General features: G+C 44.8%; 1 protein-coding gene across 2 annotated transcripts; it reads right to left on the bottom strand.

Annotated features, from left to right (window-relative positions):
* Positions 1–1973: 1973 nt before the first annotated feature.
* Positions 1974–5299, bottom strand: LOC119353054. 2 transcript variants are annotated; one of them, XM_037619631.1, is made up of 7 exons: positions 5146–5299; positions 4966–5046; positions 4741–4869; positions 3524–3586; positions 3213–3303; positions 2939–3056; positions 1974–2356 (listed from the first exon to the last, which is right to left on the bottom strand). In XM_037619631.1, the coding sequence occupies exons 1-7, from the start codon at positions 5260–5262 to the stop codon at positions 2164–2166; spliced, it is 792 nt and encodes a 263-aa protein (XP_037475528.1). In that variant the 5' UTR covers positions 5263–5299; the 3' UTR covers positions 1974–2163. The 2 variants fall into 2 exon arrangements, with proteins under 2 accessions (XP_037475528.1, XP_037475529.1); XM_037619632.1 differs by lacking the exon at positions 3213–3303 and having other exon boundaries at positions 2939–3063.
* Positions 5300–12531: the final 7232 nt, after the last annotated feature.

Raw genomic sequence — 12531 nt, 5'->3', positions numbered from 1 at the left:
GAGGGGCTTGGTGGAGATGGAGTCCATAGAGTGTTTCCGTAGATTGTTTTCGTAAGTGTATCATTTCGCCTTTGAAAGTGCTAGTGATCGACTAGAGGGGGGGATGAATAGGCGATTTTTATAAAAGTCTTCAAAACATGGAAGTTTCAAAGACAAACGATAGAAATAAACCTATTAGCATGCAGCGGAAGATAGACTACACTAAGCAAGCCATAGTCAAGTATTCAATGAAGTGAAAGCACAATGACTAATAGCAACTAGGCAGTATAGATCAGATAGGAAGATAGTGTGAAGCCAATCAGAACAAGCAGTCACTCAGTGAAGACAAAAGATAATGCAATCATACAATGACTTCACCAGGATCAACAGTAAATAAAGGGATGTGAAGGATGAAACCAGTGACTTGTTGAAGACAATGATTTGTTGGACCAGTTCCAGTTGCTGTGACAACTGTACGTCCGGTTAAGGAGGCTAAGATTTAACTCAGAAGACCACGTCTTCACCTTATTCCCCTTGAATTAAGGACACACAGTCCTCGCCCAATCACTCTGGTAAGTCTTCAAGGTAGACTTCCAAACCTTCATAGACTTCATTCACCGGCGATCCACAATGACTCTTGGATGCTCAGAACGCGACGCCTAACCGGCTGGAGGATTCACGGTCCTCAAGTGTAATAAGTCTTCAGATCACACAGACAGGAAGACTCAAGTAATGCCTAACACTCTTTGGCTCTAGGTGTTTAGGGCTTTATCCTCGCAAGAAATTCTCTGTCAAAGGCTTCGAGGTGGGCTGCTCTCAAACGACAAAAGCCGTATACTAACTCTGAGCAGCCAACCGTTTATGGTTGTAGGGGGTGGGCTATTTATAGTCACTAGGCAACCCGACCTGATTTGTCCGAAATGACCCTGGGTCACTAAGGAACTAACACGTGTTCCAACGGTCAAATTTCAAACACACACGGCAACTTTACTTGGGCTACAAGCAAAGCTGACTCACCCAGCTCTGGATAAGTTTTGCTCTCATTGTCTTCGCTCGAAGACATAGGATTTTGGTTAAGCATCACTTCAGTCATTCTGACTGGTTCACTTGAACCCCACTTAACAGTACGGTGGTTCCTATGACTCAACAAAGAAGAAAAAGAACGACGAAACAACTAAGTCTTCGCACTCCATAGTCTTCACACGTTGTCTTCTCTTGTCATAGTCTTCAATGTGAATGTCTTCACATCCCACCTTTGACTTCAATGTCTTCATACATTTTTAAAGGTCCTCTCCGGTAGGAAAACCGAATCAATGAGAAACTTCTACCTGTGTTATCCTGCAATTCTCACAAACACATTAGTCCCTCAACCAGGTTTGTCATCAATACTTCAAAACCAACTAGGGGTGGCACTAGATGCACTTACAGCCTTTCATCAAGACGGAAATACATCGCAATGATTCAGGAAAGATGAACAAAATCCATACCGCCGAGCGTTCCATTGGCGAGTATTGATTCGGCGAGCAGAGGAGCGGAGCTGACCAGCAAGACAAACCTGCCTCTGATGCTCGTCAGCCTCCCTTGCTGGCCTGCAATGCCTCACGACGCTGGAACCAAATGCAGACGAGGAGCCTGGACAAATATGGGCGCTCTAGTACGTCGCTGATCCACCCAGCTAACTGCTCCTGAAACTTTGCGTCCCCTGCTCCCGCGCAGAAGAAAAGATGGCATGATAGGGTCGGCCTCTGCGTCTCAAAAACTGAATCATGAGGTAGCTCGTGGGTGGCTAGGCTAGCTGGATGTAGGCACACCGGCGAGAGATTATGCAGCAGCCGATGTTCCAGTGAGAGGGGATGGACATGATTGGTGCCCTCGTCGGGAGGAAGACGATGATTGATTAGAAATTCCATCCTTAATAGTATGAAATTATTAATTGACTAAACTGCCCTATACATCAACCGTTGGATTAGATTTATACTACACACCCCAATCGGTAGTATGATGCACTGTAAAATTTCTCCGAAAATAACGCGTTAATGTTTCTCAACAGAGAGGCCGAGGGAGTAGCATCGAACAACAGTTTTCCACATCTTATCATGCGTGGGGCAATAGACTCTCCACAAGGATCTACAGATACATGAATTATCTACTAACATAGCAGTACAGGATCAAATCTGCATCGGGTCACACAACTCGGCGCAGCTCTGCTGTGTTGAGTGCGAACTTACGGTGTTGTGACAACACGGATGGAACTACCAGGCTTTCCTTTCTCAGGCCAGCTACATCGTCGAGGAAAGATGGGTTTTCCTTGGCTCCGCTGAGTACTGCTTGAAAGATCTGCAATGGATCCCCATGGCTGACAATAAGAACAGCAGAGCTGCATGCAGTTAAACATACAAGTCAGCTCCAGCGTGATATACAGAAGCAAAGGTAAAGAAATGTCAAGCTGTAACTTGAACAAGTCATGCGTCAAATCTGCATGGAACTGTTAGAACTTCAGCATTCTGGACTACTAATTGATAGCTTGGCCAAGGCAGCTCTGTAACGTAAACCTTTTTAGTGGTTCCTCATGTTTAAGTACTTATCTGCACTCAATAGACTGTCTAAGGTAATTGTATGAGTTGTTATCACTATGTACCAAATTGTGAATCTTACCATTCTTTCCAGATAATAAGATCTCTAACAAAGTAGATGGAAAACTGAAAAGGCATGGCAAGACATGCAACTGTGCTTTACAAAAAGAACACTGGACACTGAATTACAGCCTATCGGTTTATACTCTATAGATATATAATTTTTACTTCTTATTAACTGAAATTTATATTGATTGTTTTAACTTTAAAGCAAGCCATTTATATAGACTTCAGTAATGGTATAACACCAAATACATGTAACAGAACATGAATAAACAGATATATCATTTGGATTCCAATTCCAATAATAATGCAAGTACAAGTACCCATGAAACTCCACGTCTGCAGAAGACAGCACCCCTGCAAGTCTACTAGCAACATCTGCAACGCTCTCCCCACCTTCTGGGGCCAGAAAGGGATCTGCTTCATCTATTGCCCATACCTCTGCATACTACCGCATCATGTCAGATTTAATAACTGGCAAATAAGATAAGATCAAAAGGGACACCACAGACAGCCAAAAGGAGGGTTTCCTCTTAAATGTTAATGGTGCCCAGCAGACCAACCAACTTGGCGACGCCTCAATTATCATTGGCATACGTTTAGCAGGCAATGGTATCTCTTGAACGTCATATGAACTCTCACTAATTGGAATGGTTGGGTAGAAGCAAATTGATCCACAGACTAACATCTGACAATATATATGTGCAATTGATCTATCAGTAGGTTGGAATAGATCATCATTCAACATACTAATGAAAATTTATTTGTTAAAACAGTGAACATTTGAATATTTGATGCTCTATTATATGCACATTTGATGCCCCTATGAGTTTTGGTAAGCATGTTAATTCACACATTATTATAATTTGAAAGAATCTCCACGGTTCAATACATGAGTACAAACTAACCTTCTCGTGTGAAAGCAACTCATATGATGGTCCAAAATAACGTTCACGAAGTTCCACGGTTGCCTGCAAAAGAAACTCTGGTTGGTGGACTAGATGGTCACAATTAATGAGAAATACTAATTTTATGAAGAAAGTGATCCCTGATACTTCAGCAACTTTGAACGATTCCACTATATATTGTTGACCACGGAGACAACATCTAAAAGAGGATGATGTTGCAGTGAATGATAAGGCTAAACAATTGGGTTCACGACAACTAGGAGACAGAGCTGTTTTCAGCTGTAGCAGTTTTCGTTTCTTAGTTGTTTTAAAGGTCCCTTTTAATGGATTATTTTACAGGTTATGTTCACAGTATTATTGTTCTACAGAAATGACCATTAGTTACTGCCTCTTGCGACTTCTCTGAAATTGTTCACTTCATTATTGTAAAAGTATGAGGCGGCAGTACTACTAGCTCTTGATACCGAGAAACACAAGCACTCCATTTTTTTCCTTTAGCTGGGCATCACAAGCAGAATTTTGAGAGGTGCAGACAGTTTGGTCATACACAACCTGTGGATGTATTAAACTACTTATCGTTTCATCACATACACAAATTGCCACAGTTATTATTTCTTCCTACAGATGGATAGAAAATTAGCTAATGTAAACCTCACAGTTATTACTTTGCAGGTTCCGTTCACAGTATAATTGTTCTACAGAATGACCAGCCTCTTGTGACTTCTCTGAAATTGTGCACTTCATTTCTGCAGAAATAAGAGGTGGCAGGACTACTAGCTCTCGATACCGGGAAACACCAATCACTCTGTTTTTCCTTTAGATGGGACTTCCACATGCAGAAATTTCGGATTATAGATAGTTTGGTCTTACAAGAGCGTGGATGTAATGAACCTATCACTTACATAAACAAATTATCACTGTTATCATCATTTTTTCCCTACCAGTACCAACACATGGAAAATTAGCAAATGTAAACCTTACTACTTCAGAAAGGTAAGTCATATCATGCCCAAACGAATCCAAAGGCTACGTCCTCCAGACAGATATCCGAAGTTCAAACATGAGGAACAGTGAGACTGAAATTACTTGCTTCACACCCATTCAGATGCCTATGCTACTTGGCTCACCAATATGAGAGACTTAGCATGCAATCCATCACCATTATCTTGATTAAAACTGAACAAGGTTCCATCTAGTAGTAGAATTAAGCCACTCACCTTGCAGCTAGGACCCTCAAATGGGACGCCCAGCACGCCGGCGACCACCCTGGCCGTCTCCGTCGTCCGCGAGAACGGCGAGTAACAGATCTTGACAGAGTCCACCGGCACACCCATCTCCTCAAGCTCCTGCACGCACAGAATCAGCCACTTCCCCCAATCGGCAATCGCTACCGCATATCCCCCATCCAAGGAGAAGCCATAGATTCGAGCTCGATCCCGTACCTTCCGGAGCGACTCGCCGGCGGAGCGCGCCTGCTCGACGCCCTGAGGGGCCAGCCCGAACTCCGGCTTCGTGCCGTTCTCCTGCCAGGACCGGAACAGTTAACTGAAGCTTCCGATTGGATTTAGCGATTGTGGCAGAGGGAAATCGAAGACGGCGAGCTGGGGTGGAGGGACTGGTACCAGGGAGGAGACGATGAGGCCGCGCTCGTTGGGGACGCTGCGGCCGTGGCGGAGGATCCAGTACCTGTTACGGAAGGCGGGCGGCGGCGCCAGCGAGTTGCCGGTCGAACCCTCCATTTGCCCAACCCGCACTCTGCTCCTCGGAAAAGAACCGAGTGTCTGAGTTAACATGTACAGTACAAGTAAGAAATTACAGTTTTTTTTGAACATAGACGCCAGAGGCGTCCGGCTTTAATTTATCTATCTATCTATCTATCTATCTACCCCTATAAAAACACGAAAGGGCGAAGAATCAATTCATCCTATCCATCAAATCGTGTGATTTGATGGTCTACATTGCTCCAATCATACTAAACGTGTTTTATGCTTTAACTACCCACCATGCCATTAGCCTGTCCACTATCCTCTAGTGCCTCTTTCAAAACTAAAACAAAACCGCTGCCTCCCGCTAACTAGCCACTAATCCAATGCACGCACGCATCACACACGTTCTCCCCCGAAAACTAATCCCACTTAAATCTCGTCCCCTCGATCTCGATATGATCTGTCTTGGCAAACGCCTCCACCTCCAGGACGTCCTGGCGGGTCGGTGAACAAAGTACAAGTCACGTAAGGACCGACATGACAAAATTGAAAGAGATAGCAGAACATCTCTGAGCTTGACACCAACGCCCGTCACCTACCTCCGGCACCACCACAACAGCTACCGAAGAAAAGAATAGCAGATCACCTCCTCACCCGAACTTGACACGGCTCCATCACTGATATGCAGCTTTGCGGACCTCCAAGGTGGCTCACTAAAAGTGAAACTGTTGTCGTTGAACGAATCAGACCGGGGCAACACTCCGGACATGCTATCGAACTCCAGATCTGGCGCGCCACGACTAAGACTCCGAAGGAGAAACATAATGCTGGGGCGACCCCTACTTCGCCGTGAGCACGCACGGCCACCTCTGCGTACGACCCCACGTCCGTGACACGGCCCCCGGCATGGAGATCGACCTGCTCTCCATTATCAACCAAGTCGCGGCGACGAACACGACGACCGCCGATCACGCCGGCAAGAAGAAGATGAAGCTCAAGTTCCCCATGATCCTCCGCTTCCCCGACGTGCTCCGGCACCGGCTCGACGCGCTCCATGTCGCGTTCACGGCGGCCATCAAGCACACGGGGTACCGCTCCGCGTACCATGGGGTGTTCCCGGTGAAGGTGAACCAGAACGAGGCGGTGGTGCAGGACATGGTCTGCTTCGGCCACGAGCACGGCCACGGGCTCGAGGCCAGCTCCAAGCCGCATCTGCTCATCGCCATGAGTTGCGTCCTCACCAGGGCCAAGCCGGCCGCCTACCTGGTGTGCAACGGCTACAAGGACAAGGACTACGTCGCGCTCACCCTGGCGGCGCGTGCCATGGGCTTCAGCGCCGTCATCGTGCTGGAGATGAAGGAGGAGCTCGACATCGTCATCGAGCAGAGCCGTAGGCTCGGCGTTGAGCCGACCATTGGTGTTCATGCCAAGCTGCTCACTAGGTTACTGGGCTATTTCGGGTCGACGACCGGCAAGCACGGCAGGTTCGGGCTGCTGGCCGAGAGGATCTACGATGTGGCGCGGAAGCTCGGGGATCTACGATTATTATTATTTGTTTATTATGTATCAATGTGCCCATTATGGTAGTAGTGGTGGATGTGGAAAATAGTTCGACAATATAAGTTGATGTGTATAAGGATTCACAAGTACATGACACGTGTTAAACCATTATAATATTTATGCCACCGTAGCAATGCACGAACAATGAACTAGTTGATCTTAAAGGGTGAAAACATTCTCTCTTTTTGGCAACTGGGTGAAAGCACTTCATTGTTCTTTTTTAACTAAGGGAGTATTGCTTTCCGACCAACATCGTATAACTAGACACATCCATAGATCTTGATCTAGATCTCTGGTCTACCTAGATATTCATTGCAACTGAATTCAAGACGCTTCTCAATAATCAACCCACTTGTATGGACCCATGCGAGACGGTCCATGCCCAAAAAATAAAGCCTACAATGGAAAGGGTGCGCCTATACAAGAAGTCGGAGGTGGTACTAAGGTTAATACTTCTTTTCAGAGAATGATATTTGGTTAACCTAAAATCTAAAAAGTGGCCGCGCACCAAATAGACGATCCGGGCGGCCGGCTCGCGACCGCACGATCGCTTGCGATCGGCCTCGGGGGAGCGCCAGGTGTCGCCTGGTCGGTTCGTCCAACCGCGCGGTCGTGGGCGGTTTGTCCTCATTCGGACGAGCGTGGACCCACATGTAAGCGGGCGTGGCGTAGATCGTGGGCGGCTGTTTTCGAAACGCGAGCCGTTCTCGCTCTTTCTCCCCATTTCTCTCCTGTTCCTCCCCCATTCTCCGCTCCTCTCCTCCGCCCTCGCTCTCGCTCCGCGGCGAAATCGCGCCGCGGCTCTCCAAATCTCTGGTGGACTGCGCGGGGATTCACTGCTGGCCCTCGTCGGCGTTGCAGGTACCCAGTGCATCTCTCCTTTCTCTGTCTCGTCGCCGGGGGTCTAGGTCGTCTCGAGGTCGTCGGCAGCGGAAATGGCGGGCTGGGATTCCTAGGGTTTCTGCGATTTCTGTGGTCAACTTACTCGCACGGTCGTTTTGGTGTAGACGCTTTTCGGGTGGGATGGGTGTGCTTCTGTTCGACTAGTCACAGTGTCATTGGATCTGTAATGGTGGGGATTCGTGGGGGGAATGCGTTTGTTGTTGGTGCAGGTGGTTGTTGGATTTGCGCTCGAGGCAGACGTCCGCGACTGCCCTCTGCTATCCTCCCTCTCTCTCTCTCGTCACCGGTGGCGAGGTGGTGTCTAGGTCGACGGGCGGCGGATGTGGCGGGCTGCATAGGGGGGAGCCCTTGCTGTGTTTCTGCCATGTTTTGCTTCATTTTTGTGCGGTAGTGGTGGTGGTGGTTTTTGTCCCACGATTCGTCCTTGATTCGATGTTCATGGCCGCTGCAGGAAGTTTATGAACTGGTTGGCTATGCAATTGCGGTTCTGTGAACTTGCTGTTTCTTAGTTGTGTTCGAGTTTTGCAGAAGTTGCCGTGTAGTTGGTAGACACTTTGTGTTCCAGTTGCACAAAATTCTATCCAGTTGGCTTCATTCATATAGTAGTTGGCTATCCCTATGTTCTGCAGTTGCACCAATTTTTTGCTAGTTGGGTGTCTACATACTGTTCAGTTGCACAAGTTGCCTGCTCAGTTGGCTACATCACTTTTACTAGTTGGCTGTCCATATGTTCTACACCTGCACTAGTTTGTCCCGCTTAGTTGGTTTGCTGTTTTGCACTAGGTCGACCGTCTATATGTTGTTCATTTGCACAATTAGCTGGATGCATCCATATACTAATTGGCTGTATATATATACTGTTTTTGAGTTGCACAAGTTGCTTTGCTTTCGTGGTCAAGTTGGTTGTCCATGTGTTTTACAATGGACACTAGTTGCCCTGCTTAGTTTGCTTGCTATTTTGTGCTAGGTTGTCTGTCTACACGTCGTTCAGTTGCACAAGTTGCCTGATTAGTTGGCTGCATCCATGTACTAGTTGGTTCTGTACTTCATTTTGCGCATCTTCTAACTCATTTTGCACATGAGTTGGCTGTTTCCCCCTCTGCTGTGTGCAACTAGGGACTCTTGTTTGTGCAATTTTAGCACCAATGCTTTCCAGTTTTCCAATATAATCTACCCAATCCACCAGCGTTGTGGTGGCTGTGGTGGTTTATGTGTTATTCTCGTGCTTTGTGCAACTAGGACCCCTTGATTTGTGCAAATTAGTACCAATGCTTGCCAATTTTCCATTTTAATTTTTCTCAATGTGCAAGTCTTTTTATTGTGGATGTGGTTGTTTTCATGTGTCCCCCCTCATGTTCAACTAGGGACGTTTTTCCAGAATAAGTTATCTCACTGAGCTTGTTGCCTTTACTTAACTTTTTTCTGCCTAGGTATTACTTGTCACAGTTGGCAAGTAATAACTAGGCAGAAAAAAGTTAGTTGGCTTATTTGATGTCCACTTTGCACAAGGTTTACTGCCCAGTTGGCTGCATCATTGTAGTAGTTGGTTGTCCACATCTTCTAACTATATTTTTTTGTTGCATTTCCTGCCGCAGGGCAAAAATGGTTATAATAGGAGGAGATGCGGATGGCAATGAAGAGATGTATTTTTTTTTCACTTTTTTTTGAGTTATTTTCAACTTATGCATGTATGCTAATGTATTTTTTTCATGTTTTCTTTTGGTTGCTTAATCAGCATTCTGGAAGTCAGCCGCTTCGCCGGAACTCGAAGCGTCCTGCTAATCGCCAGCCACGACCTGCGCAGAGTGTTGAGCAGGGAGAGGATGTTGAGGTAAGTGGCATGCTGATGACACAAGTCCATTTTTTTGGTTTTGTTTGGGTCATATAACATATTTTTTTGTTTTTTCCCATGCTCATGTTTTTTTCTTAGGATGTTGATCAGTTCTGTGTTGTAAAGCGGACTAGACGTGCAGCACTTGGCAAGGGAGCTGAGTCATCTTCTAGGGTAAGTAAAATCTCGAATATAAGTGTTTTTCTTGCCTTTTTTAGATAGTGACGAAATTATGCAGCAGTTTGGACCACTATTTTTGTTTTTAGTCTGTCAATAACAACCTTTTGTAGTTGACTTCTCTAGTCATATTGATTTAAATACAGTTGACATTAGTTGGCATTAGTTGGCATCTTGTAGTTCACTAGTTGGCATCTTTTCATAGTTGACATCAGTGCTCATTTTTTGTGCAGGCAGCAGTTGCTGGAGAAGCTGTCGCATCTTCCGCATCAGATGCTGAGGTATGTGGGTTTTTTGTGTGTGTTTATGAGCTATTTGAATAGTTCTTTGCAACCTTTTTTAGTTACTCTTTTTCTTGTGTTGCAGTATCATTTCTTATTGTTGCACATCCACTAGAACTTTTTGTAGCTGCCAGGTCTTGTTCTTTTTTTTTGAAGGTTGCACACTGGCAGTCTTGCAGTTGTGCTCATGAGCTTTATTAGTTGCACAAATACATCATATTAGTTGGCATGATCCATTTTATGAATATATAGCTCATTCTAATACTGATCCAAATGATGATTGCTAGTTTTTTTTTTCATTCTTGTTTTTCTCTTGTGTTTAATGTTTGTGTAATGCTTTCATTTTCTAATCAACAGGGCAGCGGTGAAGGAGTTGAGGTGGCTCCAGGGGAAGATGTGGAGCGACCATCACAAACAGGCAGGATAAGGGCATCACCAACGTGCTTTGCAAATTTCAATGCCTCTCTAACCCCACTACAGAAATTAGAGCTAGTTTCGAGGTCGGTCGGGGGGCTATTGAACTTACCAGACACACTTCTAGCGGACCTCACTAAGTTCCTGGTGCAGTCCTACCAGCCACAGACCTCTGAAATGGTTTTCCTAGGAAGGGGAAGGATCCGTGTCGATGCTAACAGTGTTCAGAGGGTATTTGATCTCCCAAACAGGGGTCCAAAAGTCAGATATTTAGTTGACAAGGATGCCACTAGGAGATTCAGACAGGCTTTCAACATAACTGGAAATTCTCATCCCCAGATCACTACATGGCTCAAGATGATTCAGGATATGGCTGGAAGAACAGATGATACATTCTTTATGGCCTGGCTTGCGGTTGCCTTCAGCACTTTTCTAGCACCAACCACGACCTTGAAGCTCAGGCCAAAGTGTGATGGACTTGTGCTAGATCATCAAATGGTAAAGAATACAAACATCTGCCTTTTTGTAGCAGAACACATTAACGAAGCTTTCCGAAACATGGACCAGGAGAAGCAAACTGTCTGCTGCTGCTTGTATCACTTGATGGTTAGTGAAAACGACCACTTTTTTCCATCTATTCCTGTTTTTTCTGTGCAGTTATAGTTTGCTGAAATTCTCATAACAATAACTGAACTTGGCTTTTTCTTTTGTTTGGGTCTGGTGCAGATACTATACCTTGATGCGCTCGTACATGATATCCCAGTAAGCAACTGCGCGATACGATCGAATGCATGGGATAGTACTCTAATTGCCAAGGTGATCAAGAAGGATACTATCTCTCCTGGTGTGTTCGGCAAATTACAAGTGAGTTCTTTTTGTTTTTTCCTACAGTGTCTTCCTTCTATGTTCTTTTGATGTCTGGTCACTGTTTTTGGAAATTGCACAGAAAACGGTCATCAGTTGGCACAACAATGCATGTAGTTGCACAGATTGTAGCTTTAAGTTTGGCAATCTGCACACATGTTCATTTTAAATTGGCACACCATCTTTTTTAAGTTGCACAGTTTTACTAATCTTGTTGCACAGATGTGTTGCATCAGTTGGTAGAAACTTTTTTTAGGTGCCATGTGTGTTGCACAGTTTTTGTGTCTTTGTTCAGTTGCATATATGTATAGTTGAATTTGTCTACCCCAGTATCTTGTTGTAGTTGCACAGGTTGTAATGTGTGGTTTCGTTCAACACACAAATCTATTTTGATAACCTTGTTATTTTCTGTTTCTCTTTTTTTCCACATCAGCTTAAAGAGGAGTATAGAGGCATGGAGCAGACACCACTGTTTGGTGGAATTTTGCAAGCTGAAGCATTCATGGCATCCAAGTTACCAATAACATACAATCCGCAGGTTAGTGTTTTGCATACAGAAACTTGTATCACTTACCAATATTTTTCTATTGGCTGGGATGTATGTTCAGTTGGACATGTATAACTTTTGTAGTTGCGAGAATACAGAATTTAGTTGGCTGTGATGTATGTTCAGTTGCACATATAAGCTTTTGTAGTGGCACATGTTCTTTGGACAGTCAAAGTGTTCATTTACAACCATTGTCATCAACTTTTGGCAGAATGCATGTTTTTTAGTTTGTGCCACAGTGCATGTGTAGTTGACTAGAATCATGTTTTTAGTTGGCCAGAAAGTATGTATTAGTCGTTTTTGCTTATCACATCATGGTCAGTTACAGACATTTTTACTTTTTATTATTTTTTCTAACTGAATCAGTACTGAATCTTTTTTGTGTTGATGCAGAAAAAGGCAAAGATTGCGAAAGTGGTCAATGAGTTGTGCAAGGCTGTAACTGAACAGGTTGGCACCTTCATTGAAGCAGTTGCCAAGATCGATGACGAGGAACCAGATATTGATCCTTACATACAGCAGCCATCAATGCAAACTGGGGCGTCACGCCGTGCTCCAAAAAAAATAGACGGGTGTCAAATATACAAGAAGAAGGGTTTGTTGAGGATGAGTCAGAAGAAGATGAGGAAATGGAAGCAGCGATAGATGATGACGATGACGAGGACACAGATGCAGATGAATCAGAGGAGGAGGACAAGGATGAGGATGACAATGAAGAAGATGCA

This window comes from Triticum dicoccoides, chromosome 2A (genome assembly GCF_002162155.2).
Source record: "Triticum dicoccoides isolate Atlit2015 ecotype Zavitan chromosome 2A, WEW_v2.0, whole genome shotgun sequence".
Taxonomy (NCBI): Eukaryota; Viridiplantae; Streptophyta; class Magnoliopsida; order Poales; family Poaceae; genus Triticum; species Triticum dicoccoides.
Note: the sequence above shows the minus strand (reverse complement) of the source record. Positions and strands in the feature narration are given on the sequence as shown.